Here is a 19,048-nt window from a genome sequence, read left to right as displayed (position 1 = left end):
CTACAGATCACTTAGTAGATACACACTGTGGTTGCACACCACAGATTCACAGTGAAGACCCACACCACAGATCTACACTGCAGACCCAGTTAGAGATGCAAGCTGAGCCATGCTTGAACCTGGGAAGTAGAGCGCAGGAAAACAACATGTCATGGTTGAGCATACTTTGGAAGCATTTACAGCTGTCTACAGTGGCCTGTTCTGGCCTGCAGGCAGGGAATTCTCTTTTACTGATGTAATTAATGCAAGCAAGCTCTGCAATATACACTTGGCAGGGATGCTGGGATGGAATTTCCACCCAGGGTTAGTGGGAGCTAGAAACTGAGATTCCCTCAGGTGCCTTCTTAACCCTCTCAAGGTCAAAATCCAATCATATCCGCCTGGCTTTGCCTAGCTAACAGGCAGAGGTGTGTGCAGTAAATCAGTGTCTTTAAAGAGGTACTAGCCCGATAAAAGCTTGCCCCATGCCCCTTGACACTTGACCCTTGCTAGGGTCTGGGCCTTAGACCTTACCTATTCAGAACATACTGTCGGGCACCCTAAATGAGCATGGGAACGTCTTGGAGAAGTAACTCAGCTAAGGGAACCCATTTCAGGGCCAGAAAGCCACCATCTTGAACCAGGCCAGGTGAGTTTGCCAGGAGGGTGTGACATCCCCAAGCCTGGTGTCCCCACTGAGCCCTCTGTACTGAACACAGGTCCCTTCATCTGGGTCTCCAGTATGCAGTCCTCATCCCATGTCTCGAGCAGTCTTCACGCTCTTCTGAGAAGCCAGGATAGCCTGAACATCTCACACAGAAAACCAAGAAAGGACTAAGAGACTCTTCTCTGGATGGAAGTGGACGGTCTCAGTGTAGAACACCCCTCGTGGGCCTAAGTTTCTGAACAACCATCCCAAGCTGTTGGTATTGTTCTGGGGAGGTTGTGGACATGGCATCTAGGTGGCAGACACCGAGCTCTAAAAAGCAAGCCTCTTAGAGGTTATAGCTACCCCTGTTTCCTGTTCTTTCAAGGCACAAATGAACCACTCCACCACAGGCTTCATGCACAGGTCTTCACCACATGAAGAACTTAAGCTCTGAGTCAAAAGAACCCTAACCTTTTCTCCTTTAAGTTCCTAACAGATATTTTTGTCACAGTGTGGGAAAAACTAACTGATAACACCTGAGAGGATCTGAACTCAGGTCACGGGTCACACTTCTTACTTCCTACAGTCAGGGAGTTGGGTAGGAAAGGGGTGATCTCTTCAGTCCCCAAATGCCTGCTGCACCACAGCTCTGACCCCTCACAAGAGCCAGGGCTAAGAGGGAAAGCAGGCAGGCCCTATTATGGGGCACAGGAGCTTGCTGGGACAGTGGGGCTTGACTCTGTTAGGATTTCCTGTCTAATCAGGCCTGGGCTTGCCTGCCTGGAAGTACACACTCTCACAACAGAACACAGCAGCCTCATCCAGTGCGACTCCCCCCCCCACACACACACTTAAGCATCCCTTGCAAACACAGTGGCTCCCAGCCAAGGGACAGGAAATGACTCTCACACACAAAAAGGTGCTGAGAACCCTAAAGTTTACTGAAATAACCCACAATTCCTTGCCTTTGTTTGGCAGATCAGCCACTGTCAACACCCTGTGAGAAAACAGCTTTTTTGAGAATAAAAGTCTCTGGAGGGCCATCTGGCAATGCCATCCAAAACACAAAACACCCGATGACCCGGCAATGCCAAATCCATGTGATGAACATGTTACATGTACTCCCATTAACCACTGCTATGTTGTTTACAATACTGAATGATGAGAGGCAACCTATAGGGGACAAGCTAAATCAAATGCTTCCCAGAGATGCAGTACACTCAAGGCCTAGATCAATGAACCTGAACCCTGTAGATGTTCTGAGAGAGAAGGAGAATTGCGGTATATTATCCACAGAAGGCAAGGAGGGAAACGGAGCACACAGCGCACTCCCATCTGTGTGGGGTACATATAAAAATATATATGGAAGTGAATATTTATGGATATGTTCATGTTTTCAGAGTCTGGAGTGGGACATGAGATACTTGTCATCCTTTCCACTTCTGGGAAGAAGGGCTGGGTGAGCTGAGCTGGGTGCAGAGAGGGAGAGAGGGAGGCACATGCGTCATCCTTCATGCCTTTTGAGCTTTTACCTTGTTCACGCACGGCCCACTCAAAAAAACAGATCAAAACTAAGAATATTTTCAAAGTGCATGTAACAAGGTGATTTTTTTTCCCCTTTCTGAGATTTGACTTTATATTTTCTGCTTGTTCCAACTCCTTTGCCTCGAGGTTGGTGGCAAAGCTCCCCAGCTCTTGTTTTCTCTTTGTTACCAGGAAAAGCGGATTTGAAGACACAAAAGATTCCTTCAAGTTAAAAATAAAAGGGTCCTGCTTCACCATCCCAGTTGAGGGGTGGACGAAGACCTGGTCTGGGCCCTTCACAGTCCCGTGAGGGAGAGGAACTCAAAGGCCTGGCCACCTAGAGACCCAGGAATCCACCAGAAGCTACAGATGAAGACAAATAGGTGACCAGGGACTGGGTTAAAAGTCCCTGTACCCTCCAGTGTGGGCACAGGGATTCTGCCCATGTGTGCACAGGGCTGCAGATACCAACCAATGTCAGGGAAGATGCAGAGTCTCAGGGAAACTAGGGAAGGAGATGCCTGTGCACTCGCCAGAGGGATCCTTCATCTGCTCACCCGGGTGGGACCCAAGGCCAAAGCCACACTGGCTTTCTGAGAAACAGAGGACAGTGCAGTTCCTTGACACCAAGTCCTTGGTCTACACTGAGTGGTCGGCCTCCCGTGCCCACCCCCACCCCCACCAGCCACACATCCTAAGCCCTGCCCCTAAAGAGGAGGCTCCACGGCTTCTGGTAAGGTTGAGCCATAGGGAGAGCTAAAGGAGAACTGAGAAGAGGCATGCTCCCTCTGTCAGGCACTCTCCAGGAAGCTGGCCCCATGGATGCCAACTGAGTCATCCGTGAATTGCATCCCTCTGCAAGGCTCTCCTCCTGCCATGTGGTTTATGAGCCTTCCCTCTGCCAGACCTCTGCCTGAGACCCAGGGTACAGCCTACAACTGTGAATCACCGTACCCTCTAGTCTCACCTTTCCCCTTGCTCCACACTTCTTTGTCAACCAGAGTCTGCACACACACACACACACCCCACCACCACTCTGCCTATCTCTACCTCTGGTCCCTCGTTCCCTCCAAACTCAGGCACTTCTGCCTTTCAGACAGTTGGCAAACACCCCCACTTCCCTCTCACCACACCTGAACCTTGCTTGAACCTCTACTTCTTACGTCTGGACTTTTGAATACTGTTCATGTGTTCCCATTTCTTACAGAAGCATCCGTGTTCCTTCCTCCTAGAGAGGGGGTCTACCTTCCCCCCACAAAGCAACATGGATCTCTTTCCTGGGACAAGTAACTTTTGTATTTTATGAGTGTAGGTGTTCTGCCTGCACGTGTGTCTGTGCACCACTGCATGCACGCCTGGTATCCATGGAGGCCAGAAGAGGATGTTGGATTCCCTGGAACTGAAGTTAAAGATGGTTGTTAAGCTTCTATGTGGGTGCTGGGAATTGAACCTGGGTCCTCTGGAAGAACAGCCAGTCCTCTTAACTGCTAAGTCAACTATCTAGCCCAGAAATCCTTACCACTGTGTGTGTGTGTGCACGAGTGTGTGTGTGTGTGTGTGTGTGTGTGTGTGTGTGTGCGCGTGCGCACGCACATTGCATGAGCATGCACAAACAGGCAAACACCAGTACTCATGTGCCACGGCACGCATGTGGAGAACAGAAGACAACTTGTGGGAACTGATTCTCTTGTACCATGCTGGTTCCAGGGAAAAACTTAGATTGTCAGCCTTGGCAGCAAGCACCATTATCTGCTGAGCCATCTATCTCTTCAGCCCACAATTATAGTTTTATAGTTATTTGAGGACTCTTCCTCCAGCTCCCAGGCTATAAAACCTTTAAAAGATAGACTGTGTTCATTTGGCTGTGCTCTGTTTTATCCCCAGAGACTATCACGGCCCTGGCTAATAAAGGTGTTCATTAAATATTTTTTTCAACAAACAAGCGAATGGACTAATGATTTGTTCCCATTCTGCACCACAAGCATCAGAACTGTACACAACCGCAACACAAGAGATTCTGTGCAGAGAGACTTACATCTGTGCACACCGCACACACTAGCCCCAGGTAAATGAGCACACCAGTGCACTGCCACATATTAGTGCACAAGGACACTCCATTTGTGCACGCGCACAAAGGAAGGAAGCGTGCCAGGCCCAAACATACGCACACATGCAAGAAAAAGTGCTCCCAACGCGGACGTCTGCCACCCTGAGCTCATTAAAGCTGGCTAAATATAGCCTGTCTGCAGCTGTGCTCAGCAAGCTGCCCACACAGGCCAGGAAAAGATACCAGTTACCAGGCGGAGGAGGGGAGGCCAGCTGTGGGCAAGGGGCTTTGTACACTGTGCCTGGGGGTCATCCCAGGTGGACTATGATCTGAGGGTTTTCAGGGAAGGAAACTGTCCTCTAGTTTTTGAGCCTAGGCAATGGGGTACGACATCAGCCTTGTCCAGTGGGGAGGGTGATGCCGAGATGCCCTCATCACCTCCATCTGAGTTGAGGATCCACCCTCAGACTAGAGCCAGGGGCTGGAATCTGGACTCGGCCCCTAGATACATCTGGCTCTAACAGAGAAGCTGAGGTAAGGATGAAGATGCAGAGTCAGTCTGGGACCAGAAAACTGGAGCCTAGTATTGGCCACTGCCAGGTTCTGGTCTGGGAACTAGAGGGAGTTAGATTCCCACTGAGCGCCCCTGCTCTGATCTACAAACATGGCTGTGGTTAGCTGCCCCACACGTGGGACAGATGTAGCTGATGCCGGCACTGGCCCTTGGGAAAGCTAGTTGATAGCCAGCATGTCTCAAGTTCATGTTGTATGCCATGTGGGCCAGGCCTAACCCTGAGGGCCACAGGAAGTAAACTTTTTCCATGAAGAGGGAGCTTCAAGCGTCCTTCCATGTCCCTGACCTATGCACAGTCTGATGACGAGTAGTAATGAAGTTGGTCCTGTGTGACAGAATGGACAGAGCACGTCCCCAGGTTCCTGGGGCAACTGGGAAGAAAAACACTTCAGGACAGGAGATCCACATTGGTCAGGCATGGTCAAGTTCTGCGGTTGGTGGAGTGGAGAGAGCAAAATGACTGCCTTGCTTAGGAGCCATCTGCTCCTGGCCATCTTTGTTTTCACATTGTGATCCCGAAATCATGGTTTCAGTCCTCCCAAGCTCCAGGTCTAATGGGTATCAGAGGGGAAATCCTGAGCCATTCCCAACACACCTAGCACCTGCTGAGCCAGAGTGACAGGGGAGGCCTGTGGGGAATAGGTCTCATGTCCCCTGTGAGGAGAGGCAGCAGACTTCCATCCCGTAGACAATGCAGGAAGCTCACAAGGACAGAACAGCTCCCTCCACAGAGCATGCCATCCAGTGTCTGCAGTCCTGTGGGACCTATGTCTTTCCTGCCATCTGCTATCCCTCCACTAGGATGCTGGGATGAGCAGGATCTCGGACCTCCCCACTATCCTACAAGAAGTGTGTGCACAGATGGTTTCTAGAAAGGACACAGACAATTGACATCCAAACGACAAGGAAACACTGATGGAAGGGGAAGCTGGGTGGAGACACTGATGGAGCACTGGGCAGTGAGTAAGTTAGGCAAACAGGCCTAGAAAGTCCAGATTTCCAGCAAAGACCTCCCTGCCACTCGTAAGGACAAGAATGGTGGACATCAGAGGCATGGAGGTCAATGTAGGAAGCCAGGGCAGGTTAGCAAGAGAAGCTTGGGATTCCTATAAATTAGGGATGGTGGTCAAGAAAAGGAGGTGAGCCTGAGTTCTTTCTGCTGGAGGCAGTGTGCTGTCCTGGGGGCTCATTTGCCAAGGTGTTGGTGAAGATGGTGGGGGCGCGCTGTCTAGAAAGAGCCCAGGTTTGAAATTCAGATTTGTGGAGAATGAGGCTTTTCTCTCTGAAGGGAAGAACAGAGCAGTGAGCTTCAGTCTCTCGGGACCCACATCCACAGGAGGGCTCACTCAGGCACAAGGGAAGCATCTGAAAATGTCCCTGTGATCAGTGAGCAGTGACAGGCAGAAATGCAAAGAGACATGGACAAAGGAAACCAGGAGACAAAGAGGCAGCAGCAGAGACACCTAGAATAACAGACCCAGAGGGACTCCATCCATCAACCAACAGAACAGAGGACTGGGCCCCAGTCCTGGCCATGACTGCAAGGCAAGCTGGGAAGAATGGCCCAGGCCCCCTGCTCCCCAGGCTAAGCCCCGACACTGTCCCCACACCCAAGCACTCCCCCATTTTGTCTCACCCCACCTGGATCTAAATAACACAAGTGGTCATGGACTTCCAGGCTGTCTGTCCAAATGCAAACGAACACAGGACTGTGAGAAAGCTACCAAGGAGCAGGGAGTCCAAGGAGCACACAAGTCCCAGAGCTGCGAACCAGAGGACCTGGCAACCTCCCACCAGTTACTTAGCTTTTTATCAGTATTGATCAAATGTCACAGAGGAACACTGGAAAGGCTCCAAGGTGTACTGAGACTCAGGTCTGTCTGTCTGTGATGTACTGAGACTCAGGTATGTCTGTGATGTACTGAGGCAGACCATCAGGGCAGAAAGACATGGAGATGCAAAACTGCTCACCTCAAGGTGGCCAGGAAGCAGAGGGAGGGGCAGAGTAAGGAGCTAGGGACAAGATATAACCTCCAAGACTATGACTCCAGTAATTTCTGTCATCTCCCAGTAACAACATCAAATTATGAACCCATCACTTCTCAGTGACTGGACCCTCCAGCCGGATACCAACGGTCAGGGGGGTGGTAATTCATATCTGAACCGTAACAAAGGAGAAACACTATTTACATCACAGTAAAGCCAGGTAGCCATAGGATGAGCTCCATGAGATACACCTTCACATACGGCCCAGGAGTTCCAGCTGTGAGGGCTTATGGAAATCCAAGGTATAATTGAGGACGGTAAAGACCCTTCCTGTGCATCTGCTCCACAGCCCCTGATACCCTCGGCTGACCTGGAAAGCAGAGAGTTCAGCCATCTTCCCACATCTAATGAGGCTCAGAGATGCTAAGTCACTTTCCCAAAGAGTTACAGTAACTGGATAGAGCTTTAAACACCAGCCATCACAGCGTGATGTCCCAGGTGGCAGGGAATCTGACTCCTCGCCCCGAGGACTATCTTATTTTCAGAGTGTTCAAACACGCAGTGGGAAAAGTCACTTGAGGTAAAATGTGCAGATGTGCACTGGCAGGGGAAAAGCACATTCCCAACATAAACCCTGATACAGCCTTTCCGAATGCAGGTCACAAACTTTTATTTTGCCTATTTCAGATTTGAAATAAACAAACACATCACCATCAATTACCACCATCACTTCATAAAAGAAGAAATGATTTTAATGCCTGAAATTGTAGGCAGGACATAATTGTAGAGTTATGTGGAAAGCGTTGGTCTCAGCTAAAGACTTTCGCCTTCGCAGGAAAGCCCGTTATAGTGTAAGTTTCCTTCCATCCGAACACACTGGGCTTAGATTTGGGTAGTGCCAGCCAGGGAAGCCTTCAAGACAAAGATGTGACGGCTCTAAAATTCTTTTGCACATCAGCTGCTATTCTTTCCCTCATAAAAATATCCTCAAGGAGCAGGAGACAATGACAGCTCTCAGCAATATAATTTTGACCAAAATCTATAATCATGAAATAAAAAAGACTTTGTTACTACCGAAATGCAATTTTTTCCCCAGGGAGTCACAGGAGATAGAGGCATCCTGTCAATTCAATTGTGTATGTGGGAACATGTGGAAGGGAGCTGTGACTGGCCTCCTGGTGACAAAGCCTGTTGCAGGTGGCTCGCTTTCACCTCCGAGTCACTACTAAAGGGACAGCGGCAGCAAGTCACAATGGTACAGGACTGAACTCCCCGCACTTGAGAGGCTGAGGCAGGAAGACTGCCAAAAGTCTGAGGCCAGCTTGGGCTATATAGTGAGACTCTGTCTCTAAAATAAATATGAAATGAACAAGAAGGAAGCCCGGGATAGATGATCTGGGCTTTTCCTTCCTCGTGTATTTATATTGGGTTTTTTTTTACTTCTTGATGGTTCAACATGTTGGGGACTTCCTGGTCAAATGAGACACCGGTAATCCTACATGGGCTAATTCTGACAGAAACAAACTTGCCCATGAATACAGCCTTTCAAAACCAGCCAACCACACCCCAATCCACACCCAGCCTATTGTAGCTAACACTCACCCACCACTCCTGTCTTCTTCCCCTGCCCTGAGGCAATCAGGGCCAGGTGCCAGGTAACTAGAGACCAGCCTAGTTAAAATCCCCAGTCATTATTCAAACCAGGAGTCCCAAGCTGTTCCCCTGCCCTTCTCTTCCAAAGAACATTCACCCACCTGCCCAACATACACACACAAGCAGCTGCCAGGGCCAGGGCCAGAGCCAGTGCCCACCCAACACATGCACACAAGCTACAGCCAGGGTCAGGGCTTCCCTCTCTCCTATTGTAGTGGCTCAGCTCTTGTAAATTCTGTAATCATTTCTTTTCATTGGTGGCTTTAGTCTCTATGTCACCATTGTCACCTCTATGTAATAAGGCAAAATTTTAACTGCCCCCTTTCCTGGCACCCTGTCCTTTCTCTTTGCCTTCATGCTGGAGGTTGGAGCCTGCGGGCCACCGCTCCTGACAGAGGCACATGACCACCACCCCTCTGTCCTTATCTTTGTGCACTGCGACACCAGGGACCAGGGAAGCTGTGCTGGAGGCCAGTGTAGCCGTTTGGGCTGGACCGTGAATTATGGATGCTGATATTGACACACCCTCCACAGAAGATCAGCTGAGGAGGGGAGGGCTTAAAGGAAGGCCTCAAGCTGGGGCCTGGAAAGTTAGGAAGCAATATGGATTGAACCTCCCCAAAGCTATAGCCACAAGCAAAACAGCAGGCAGGAAAATGAGGGGAGTTCTGAGCCCTTGCCCCAAACCCAGCCTCATGTGGAAGTCAATATTGCCCCATAATGAAGACAAGATCTGGCACGGGTGCTGCCCACCAAGCCACTTGGTGTGTCAGTGAGACATGTGACCAGTGTGCTGGCGTGACCTTAGCACACCCAATCCCATAGCCATCTTCCTAAGAAAACAGGCAGAAAGAATCAAGAATCAAGACAGGCTGTTCACACACACACACACACACACACACACACACACACACACACGGACAGGAAACCCCAAGAACTCAGTCCCAGGAGTCCTGACTGAAGAGTTTGCCATTCTTTGAAGGGGTTTGAAGGAGCAGCGTGTCCAGGGCCAGTGGGATAACTCACTGATAGAAGCACTTGCTGTGCAGCCTGAACCTGAGTTTGATCTCCAGAACCCATGACGGAAGGAGAGAACCAAGTCCAGAAAGATGGCCTCTGACCTCACATGTTCCCACACTCACATACACAATGACAGTATCTAGAAAGCAGAATGTGTTTAGAAAGGACCATCCTCTGGAGCCCAGCCTTGAACAACCTCATGCACTCTGACCTTGCTCACCTCAGGACCAACCACAGCTGTTGGAAGTTGGCATCCAATGTTGATGCCACCGAGGCTCAAGAAGGCTGCCTCCTCAGTCCCTCCCGCTCTCCATCCCCGAGAAAAGGACAGCCACCAAACTTTCTGTGATCCCCTATCAGGGTCATCAGCCTCATGTCCGAGCTCTAGTTCCGACACCAGAACTGCCCAGCATGGATGGTTTAGAAACCCCAGGGTCTCAGGAGAGCTGCCTAAACCCAGACCAAGTGGCTCTAGGCTCTCTACTCTTGCCCAGGAGCCAAATGGGAGAGGTCCTTCCACCCTTGGAGCTTTCAGCCCTAGAGGGGACCAGGCCCAGGGGCATCCCTCTTCTAATGGAAGGAAAGGCTCTGGGGGACCAGGTGTAACTCACGCTGTTTCTCCTGCAAGATGCTGGACGTACACGCTGTGGCTCCTTCTCCTGTGGAAACAAGAAGGACATGAGACACCAATGCTGCACTCCCCAGAGGAACTGCTGACGGTTGCCCGCCAGAGCCGGGGTGGCAGAGGCATCACCCACCCTGTACCCCACCCACATCAGAGTCAGCCCTTGGCCTTTGTGCGTGACCCAGCACTGAGCCCCCACGGGACATCATGTTGAGTGTGTTTGGCTCCTTGGTGATGCCCTTGACCTTAGCCTTCTCAGGGTTATCTTTGCTGGCTCCTCCCTTCCCCTACTTTATGAAGCAGTCGCTGACAGATGCTTCCCCCCCTCCCTGCCATCACCCTGTCCTATGAGGGTCTGAGCTGGGTACTGTGTTCAAGCAGCAGTAGTTAAACCTCTCCCAAGCCCAGACCTCTGTCCTCAGTTTTTGATTTGTGCATCCTGCTGCCTTTGGCTTCTGTGGAGACTTCCCAGACACCTCACATTCTCCATGGCTGAGGACTTCCTAAACAACTCTGAGTTAGTAGGGGGAAGGGAAAATGTCTGAAAAAACCCTGGTTCTCTACAGAAGGGCTCAGGGCACTTCAGGACGTCAAAGGATCTCCTAGACCATGTGAGGCTGCCCTGTCCCTTTCCCCAGGACTCCAGGGCACTGTCATCCAGGAAATCCCAGCCATTTTTCCAGGGTCCACTGTGACTCCTTTCTACAATGGAGGGTCCTGCTCGTATCTTGCTCAGAATGGCCTCACGCAGTGAGTAATTAGAGCTCTTAGAACACAGCAGGAAGCTAAGGCTTACTTCACCAGGACTGCCTTTTTTGTTGCTCTTGTTTGTTTCTGAGACAGGGTCTCACTGTAGATCGACAGCCCTATCTGGCCTGGAACTCTGCGGTCCAGGTTGGCCTCGAACTCAGAGATCTGTCTACTCTTATCCTCCCTCTCTTCCCTCAGCACCAAGCCCAGTTTGCCCTTATTGTTATATTTACTGATTTACATGTGACAACTGGCTCAAGACGTCATCTTTTGCCCTCATCACAACACAAGGTGGAGCCAGATGGACAGAGCCACCGGCTAATGTGTGCATGGCTCAGAGCTCTTCCCAGGCCCAGCAGCAGGACAGTCTGTGTCCAAGAAGAGTCCAGTTGGGAAAGAGAGGATGGGGCCTTCATGGAGTGGCTCCCACCCAGCATGATGGGGTGGCCACAAACTGTATCCCAGGGATGAGAATAACCTGGATGCAGACGGGAACCAGGGAAGACCCAGCATCAGATAGCAATGACAGGTGTCGCACTTAGGTATCATCTGAGGCCACAGAGCATATGTGCATCTGGACAAAGTCACTTTCCCTAACACAGAAATGAGGTCACACATTCTCTGTTTCCCACTTACGGCGCCAAGTGCTGTGGGCAATACTGAGACGAAGAGCAAAGTGCGTATAAGACAAGCAGACCTCTGCATGGAGCATGGTGCTGAGAATGCAGTCAGCCGTGATGGATGGGGGACGGGGGCAGGAGGGGAAGCCTGCAGCAGAGCCATGATTTGAGCTTCCGAGAAAAAGGCAGGGTGTTACAAACGGTCAGCAAACACCATGCTCAAGGCATGCCAAGTCCAGGAGAGGCAGGATGCGGGGGTGGGTGACCCTGGGCAGGATGCCCATTTACATGAATATAATAAGCAAGAAAGACAAGCTCTGGTGCAGCAATGACTTACAATGGCTCCCAAAGCTCTTGCCGCTTCGATTGGACCCAGAAACAGCTACATAATTAGCTGGGTTCTAGTCAAAAGGAACAGCAATGTCTCTGCCAAGATAGCAAGAAGAGCAGCAAAGGTGCCGACTTTGTTCTGAAGACTCGCAACCTGGGTCTGCCGAATACTAGTATATGCTCCTTTGTACTCAGGGTTCCTTGTAAGAATGGCAGTGACTCTCAGTGGCCTGGAACCCCCACTCCCTAACATAGAATGCACACACTGGGAGCCCACCATCTCCCAAGTCCTCCACTGCCAACCTCTGCCAGCCACGGTGCATAATGGACAGCTGGGAAGTGGAGTGATACACCTGGCCTCCCGCGTACCTCTTGTCCCCACCTAGGGTGAGCTGTCCTCACCCTCTAGGAAGGGAACACTTGCTTCCTGGATAGGATGGGTAATAGTTTGATCCCTCCGAGTTACACTCAGAATACACTGTGACACTGCCAGCCTAGGGAGGCATAGCAGATTGAAGCACCTATCCCTTACCCTGCTTGAGCCCGGGTTCCTGTTGGAGGGAGGGGAAAGGTGGGACAAGACAACCAGATGGAACTGAGGAAGGCCAAGCACCCATCTCGGGAGGTCTCGAGGTGCTGCAGCACAGGGTCACATGCAACAAAGCCTCAGCCTGGGGCGCAGGACCCGCAGACTTCACTCACAAACCACAAAATCGGAGATAAAATAATTCAAAACTGGGAACAGTGAAGCCCAAACCAAGGGCTCTTTGGAGCACTGGTCACATCCCTGACTATCATAAGCAATGCCCTGGCATTTCTTATGCACCTACCAGCAAAGGGAGACCATTCTGGTTCACCATCTCTGGGCCCTCACCCAGGCCACAGAAGCTTCATACCTAGACCCTTTATAAGCTGCTCGTCCCATTTGGTGCTCTCCTGACCACAAAGCAAGAACGGCTTTGAACTGCGGCAGGATTTTCATAAGCAAGATTATCTGATGGAGAAGTTGCCAAAGGGCCTGAAAGTCTGTTGGAGAAGCTGGGATGTAGAAAGCGGGGGAAGCCAGGAGGCTCGTGAATTTGAGATAACGGCACATAGGATGCTAATAGATTTGGAGAAGGGAGGGTTAGGAAGGAGATTAGAGACAAGCCCAGAGATCTCACGGCCAGCCAGGAGCATGGCTACTGCTGTGTACATGCAGCAGGCTATTCCTAGGAGTGCAGATACTTTACATCCTGCCTGTGCTTTCCACACCTGAAACAGCTGTGCCTTCCACCTACGCAAAACAGGTCCCCTTCACAGATACGAAGACGGAGACTCAGAGGGCTCTATCACTTGGCCATGATGAGGACTTCTCCTTCCCATTACCCTGCCTCTCTGCCTCTTGTAATCTCTAGGCTGTGGCCTCTTGGGAGGGCTCAGGTGGTGAGGGGAGGGTCTTTGGGGAAGAGAGGCTGAGGGTGGTTGGGAAGAGAGCAGGGAAGGGACTCTTAGCAAGGGGTGTTGAGGCTGGCCGTGTTTCCTGCAGACATAGTTCGCCTACAGTGATGCTGGAGCCAGGTATCCCATGAGACTGATGAGGACACTGAGGTCATGAGTCTGCTTTTTGCTGTTGCCATCTTGTTTCCTCTCTATCATCTGTTCTTTGATTTATTATAGATATGTACAATGCGTTGATTATTCTTGCCACCTAGCCTACCTGGTCTCCCTCCTACTCCTATCGACCCCTTGTTTTTTTTTCAGAGACAGTCTCATTATGTTGCCCAGGCTGGCCTGGAATTCCAATCTTCCTGTCTCAGCCACACCACCAGTGTGCTAGGATTACAGAACTGTCACCATGGTGGGCCTACTATCCACACTATAAATGATGGATATGGGGTGGGGATGAGGGGGGGGGCAGCAACAGCAGCAGGCTGGCCTTGCCTGCTCAGCCTAGACTAGCTTTATCTCCCCTCAGAGCCACCACCAGCATCAGAGGAATTATATAAGCTGTGAAACCCGGTTTCCTGATTAGCGGGCTCCCTGGACGTGGGCCATTAACCAAATGTGCAGCTGGCTCTGCGTTACCTAAATGAGACCCCACTTGGCCTGGAACTTTCCAGGGCCCCTGGGCCCAACCACTTTGTCTCTGCTTAAGCGTGCTTCAATCACAGAAGATGCCAGAAGCACTCATAAGCCAGAGAGTTAGGCGAGAGGGCTGGGGGTTGTGGGCTGGGGTTGGAGGTTGGGGACTGGGGGCTGGGGATGGAGGTTGGAGGCTCAGGTCTGGGGTTTGGAGGTTGGGGACTGGGGACTGGGGTTGGAGGTTGAGGACTGGGGGCTCGGGTTGGAGGCTGAGGATTGGGCTGGGAGCTAGGGCCACTGCTGCTTCAGGCTGTAGTCCCAAAAATCTTGCCTTTCTCAAGTTCATACAGTCTGGGGGATTTGGCCACAGCATCTCCCCAGAGAAGACACTTCCTACCGTGCTAATGACTCTTAGCTAATTACCAAGTGATCTCTTTCCTCTTCTCACCCATCTTCCAGAAAACCACCAGCTCCCTCCCAGAGACACAAAATGTGCAAAATGCATAACCACGAACCAATCTCTTTCAATAAACATGCAGAACAAGAGAAACCATTCTCTGCATTCAAAGGGAGGTTGTATGTCTCCTTGGGAGGGTTTCAGACCCTGGAGAAAGGTCTGGGAATTCTTGATCTGTTCTTCCAGGACACGAGATGCTAAAGCCCCTATGTGCCTGATATGCTCCTGTTCCTGGGCCTTGGAAGGCCTTAATAGGTTCAGCCCAGCTGTTAGGTCAGTTCAAGAATGAGCCTGGCCAGGAAAGACCTACCTGCCCCTCCTAAACAGGCCACTCCCCAAATGCTCACTGCAAGTAGTAGTTCATTACCTCCAATCCCCAACCCTCAGTGACTACGTCCTGGCAATGCTCCTTTAGTCCTCCACGTTGCTCTTCAGAATGAGCTCTGCCCAAATTAGCTCAACGCTACCCTGCTTAATCCATTTCACAGACCCAGGGCCATTCCCAAGGAAGCCCCTATTCCTCAGCCTCCATGCAGGACCTTCAGCTTCAATTTTCTTTCCCCTGCTCCCTCCACAAGACTCCCCCACCCCTTTCTATTCCTCATCTAATGCCTAATACCCCAACTTCAGTGAGAATGAACTTTGTAGACCAGACGTGGTGGCACACACCTGAACCTAGGCACTCAAGAAAGCCAGGCAGGAGGGTCTCCGGCTCACAGATAGACTGAACTACTTAGTGAGATACTAACCTCCCCCGACAAAAAAGGAAAGGAAAAAAGATGAGCTTCTCCCACTTCCCAAACCTCCCTGTCTCTCAGACCTTCATCCTCACTTTTACACTTGCTCCCTATGTCTGTTGTGTCCTTCTTGGTCTATCATGGCCCCAGTAAGCTTCCTTAGTACCTGGAGCCTCAGCTCAGGCTCTGCATCCTCTTAGCTCTCTCTTTATTTCTCCCCCATCTTGTTAGAGCAACTGATTAAGTGAACTGTAAAAGCTCAAGTGGGCTGGAGGATGGGCAATCAATCAAACCTGAGGCCCTTCCCAAATTACCTACACTGGTTGTGACACAAAGTAATGTGTAAGTGAGGGATGGGATGTGTGGATGCAGGAGGACACCTGACTGGCTGCTTTGGGGTCAAGATAGACTTAAATGCCAGGCTGTGGAAGGAAAGTGCAAACCTAGAAAGACACAATTGTGCTCAGATAGGCAAGTGAGGGGCAGATGAGCTGTGATGGGCAGGACAGACAAGACGAGGATGGGACCTCAGGGGAGCTTCCTGGAGCCCAGGGTAGTAAGAACTAGAGATGGAGCAGGGAAAGATGAAGGTGGAGCTGCTCCGGGTGGATCTGAGCAATCATTGACAAGCTTACCCCTGATCCTCTCTAGTGAACTAGAAACACAGAGTGATAGGAGGGGGAGCTGAGGAATGCCGAGACCATCAGAGATGATGTTGGTATCTCAGGCCTTAGCAATAGTTTGATGCCCCCTTTTTTAATGTCCTTCATGGTAGCTGCTCAAGGATGCTAAATTCCTTGTAGTAATAGAGAACTCACTAGCCCTGGGAAATGACGACTGTGGGGAACAAGGATGGCCGTGCCTGCCAGGATGGGAGCTTTATGCTCCATCCTGCAGGTAGCAATGACTCAGTTCCCACTACCACAGCAGCCAATGTTACTGCTCTCCTACTTTAGGAACATCACAGAAGTGGAGAAGGAAGACAGTAAATTGATTGCATGGCCCAGACTTTTTCCTCTGCCCCGAATCTCTACAAAGAACATAAATTACTTTCATCTGAATCTCCAGCAGCCAAGGAAAATAAGAAGAAATGTCTTCTGAAAAACAAAACTGTGCATAAGCACGCCCCCTCCCCCTCCCCCAAAAAAGATAGAAGGCAGAGAGTACTGAAGGACAGAGCTGGGGATGGCTACAGAGTTGGCAGGAGCCAGGGCAAAATGGAAGATTAAATCACCTTATCCAAAACCGTTAAGGATTTCAAGATGGCAACAGTGGAGCATGACATAGACTATGGACCCCTCTCGGTGTGGAGCCTTGTGTGACTACAAAGGTCAAGTACCAAGAAAGCCAGCTCAGTCCAGAGGAGAGCCTAGGCTCAGCTCTGCAGGGTGAGGTCTGAGGCATGTAGAGGAAGCTCAGAGAACACAGCAGGCTCAGGAGGAAACACCAGAGGCCCCGAATTCTGCAAGAAGTTGGGCATCCATCCACAATAAATGAGGCAGTGAAATGAGCCTTCCCGGACCCCTGTGTGTGCCAGGCAAAGACACCTGTCCCTGTGTGTGGGAAAAGGTGGACATCTGAGGAAGAGGATACCTTTAGAAGATGAAAATATGCAAAAAGAATAAATCAGGAGCTGTTTACTCATCCTGTGGTGTCTCCTAGCCCTTTCTAGTGATCACATGGCGGCAGGTTGTGCTAAATAAACATTTCCCATCACTCAGAGCTCCACTAACAGGCAGCTACAAACAAGTGGAACACAATGCCAAATGTTGCTAACCATGAAAGGAAAGCCAAGGCTGTGCAAGAAAGTTACCAAACTCAAAGGCTGCAGCAAGGGGAGTGGAGGGAAATGGGGCTGTGCATCCCCAGAACCAGTCCGGGATCATAATCCTTAATCACTCTTTAAGTTAACATGCAACAGAGTCCCTTAGAGGGCTAGCTAAATGGCTCCTAAGCGCCTCTAGAATTGGGCTGGCTCTGTTTGATCGGGTGGGATCCCACCCACCCTTGCATTTCTGACAAGTCCCCGAGTGATGCTAATGCTATTGGCCCAACTCTTTGGGAACCATGTGTCTAGATGCAGGGATGGAATCTAAAGTTGCGGTGAACAGCTGGGAGCAGAGCTAAAGAGTGCAGAGATGGGGAAAGAGAAATTTATCAGGGATACGTAACATTGACTGCTTCTTTGCCATCAGTGATGAGGCGATCATTTAGGAATGAAAAGAGCCCTGACCATAGATGGCTCCTAAGGGATAGCTCATAGACTATTAGAATATATGATTCTGGAAGATATGAACCCTGACTATAAGAGGTTAACAACATGGAAGAACCTGTCAAGCACCTCAGAAAGTTAGTCAATGTATAAAAGTCAACTATACCAAAGAGACAGAACAAAGGAGGAAAAACACACAAGCATCTCAATAGATGAGAATAAACAGGCATTTGGCAAGACCCAACACCTTCAACTAAATAATAATCCCCAACAAGTTAGAAATATGAGGGAACAGATGAGGGATACATTCAAAAGCCCCCAAAGAGATGGCTTGGCAGTTAAGAGCAGTTGCTGCTTTTGCAGATGACCTGTGTTCATCCTCAACATCCACGAAGCGCTCAAAACCAATTCCAACTCCAGTTCCAGGTGATCCAGCCTCTTCTTCTGACCTCTGCTAGCACCAGGCATGAAGGTGGCACAAAGACATAGATGCTGCAAAACGCCTAGTTACACATAAATAAATACATCACTGCAATGAATATGTGTAATGGTAAGAGACTGAAAACATCCCCAAACAATCAGGAATGAGACAAGATTCTGCTCTTTCCACTTCTGTACAACATTGCTCTCGAGGGCATGATCAGGGAAATTAGACTAGGAGAAATAAAATGTAACCAGACTTGAAAGAAAGAAGCAAAACTCTCTCTATTTGGAGGTGACATGATCTTATATATAGGAAATCCTAAAAAATCCCTTTGCTCTTCACACACCCCCCCCACACACACACGTAAATCTATCAGGGTTTCAGGATGCATGATCAACAAAGAGGGTCAGTTGCATTGCCACAGATTTGCAATAAACAGTGTCAAAATGGAATTAAGGAACAATTCCAGTTACAATAAAAGAAAATATTGAGGAGTGAATTTAATGAAACAAGTGCTCAGACTTGTTCAATGAAAACTATAAAACACTGTTGAAAGAAATTAGAGAAGAGGAGCTGGAGAGATGGCTCAGGAGGAAAGAGCACTTTGCTGTGCAAGCACAAGGACCAGATTTCAAATCCTAGCACACATGTAGAAGGTAGAGGGTGGCCTCATGTGCTGCAGGAGGCAGAGACAGGATGATGCTGCGTTTGCTAGCAACCAGCCTAGCTCCGGGTTCAGGAAAGACCCTGACTCAAGAGAATAGAAGAGAATAATAGAGCAGGACCCCAGACATCTGCTACCAGCCTCTGTGCACACACATGGGCACATACCACACTCTCACATACATATACGCACATGCACAGACACATTAGTTTTAAAGAGATAAACAAAGAAGGTAAATGTAAAGGCATTCCATATTGATGTGTTAGGACTGATAATGCCATGAAAGTAAGGCTCCAGGCTGATCTCCAGAGTCAGCCAGTCCCAGCTGGTCCCTTTGCAGAAATGAGCAATCTGACCCTAAAATCATATAAAAATCCAGAACAGTCAAAGAAATCTTGCAAAAGAAACACAAATTTTTTGCTGTCCTACCTCTGGTTTTATTGTAAATACACAGACCTCCCTGGCACATAAGCTCAGTAAGATGGAACATCTAGAAATAAATCCATATGCCTATGACCAGCTGACTTTGACAAAGATACCCAAGCAAGACAATAAGGACAAAAATTTTTTCAACACATGGTTCTGGGACAACTGATTACCTATATGCAAAAGAGTATAGCTGATTAGAAAGCAGTGTGGCTGTTTCTCAGGAAATTCGGGATCAACCTACCCCTGGACCCAGCAATACCACTCTTGGGAATATACCCAAGAGATGCCCTATCATACAACAAAA

At 49.8% G+C, this 19,048-nt stretch overlaps 1 protein-coding gene across 2 annotated transcripts in view; it reads right to left on the bottom strand.

The window, feature by feature from the left end:
• Pitpnm3 (PITPNM family member 3) overlaps window positions 1-19,048 on the bottom strand; it is an 89,607-nt gene that overhangs the window by 33,897 nt on the left and 36,662 nt on the right. For both annotated transcript variants that reach the window (XM_026780961.1, XM_026780962.1), the window contains one exon: window positions 10,044-10,091. In XM_026780961.1, the coding sequence (XP_026636762.1) occupies window positions 10,044-10,091 (48 nt within the window). The remainder of the gene's footprint in view (window positions 1-10,043; window positions 10,092-19,048) is intronic.

This window comes from Microtus ochrogaster, chromosome 7 (assembly GCF_000317375.1).
Source record: "Microtus ochrogaster isolate Prairie Vole_2 chromosome 7, MicOch1.0, whole genome shotgun sequence".
In the NCBI taxonomy this organism is placed as follows: Eukaryota; Metazoa; Chordata; class Mammalia; order Rodentia; family Cricetidae; genus Microtus; species Microtus ochrogaster.
Note: the sequence above shows the minus strand (reverse complement) of the source record. Positions and strands in the feature narration are given on the sequence as shown.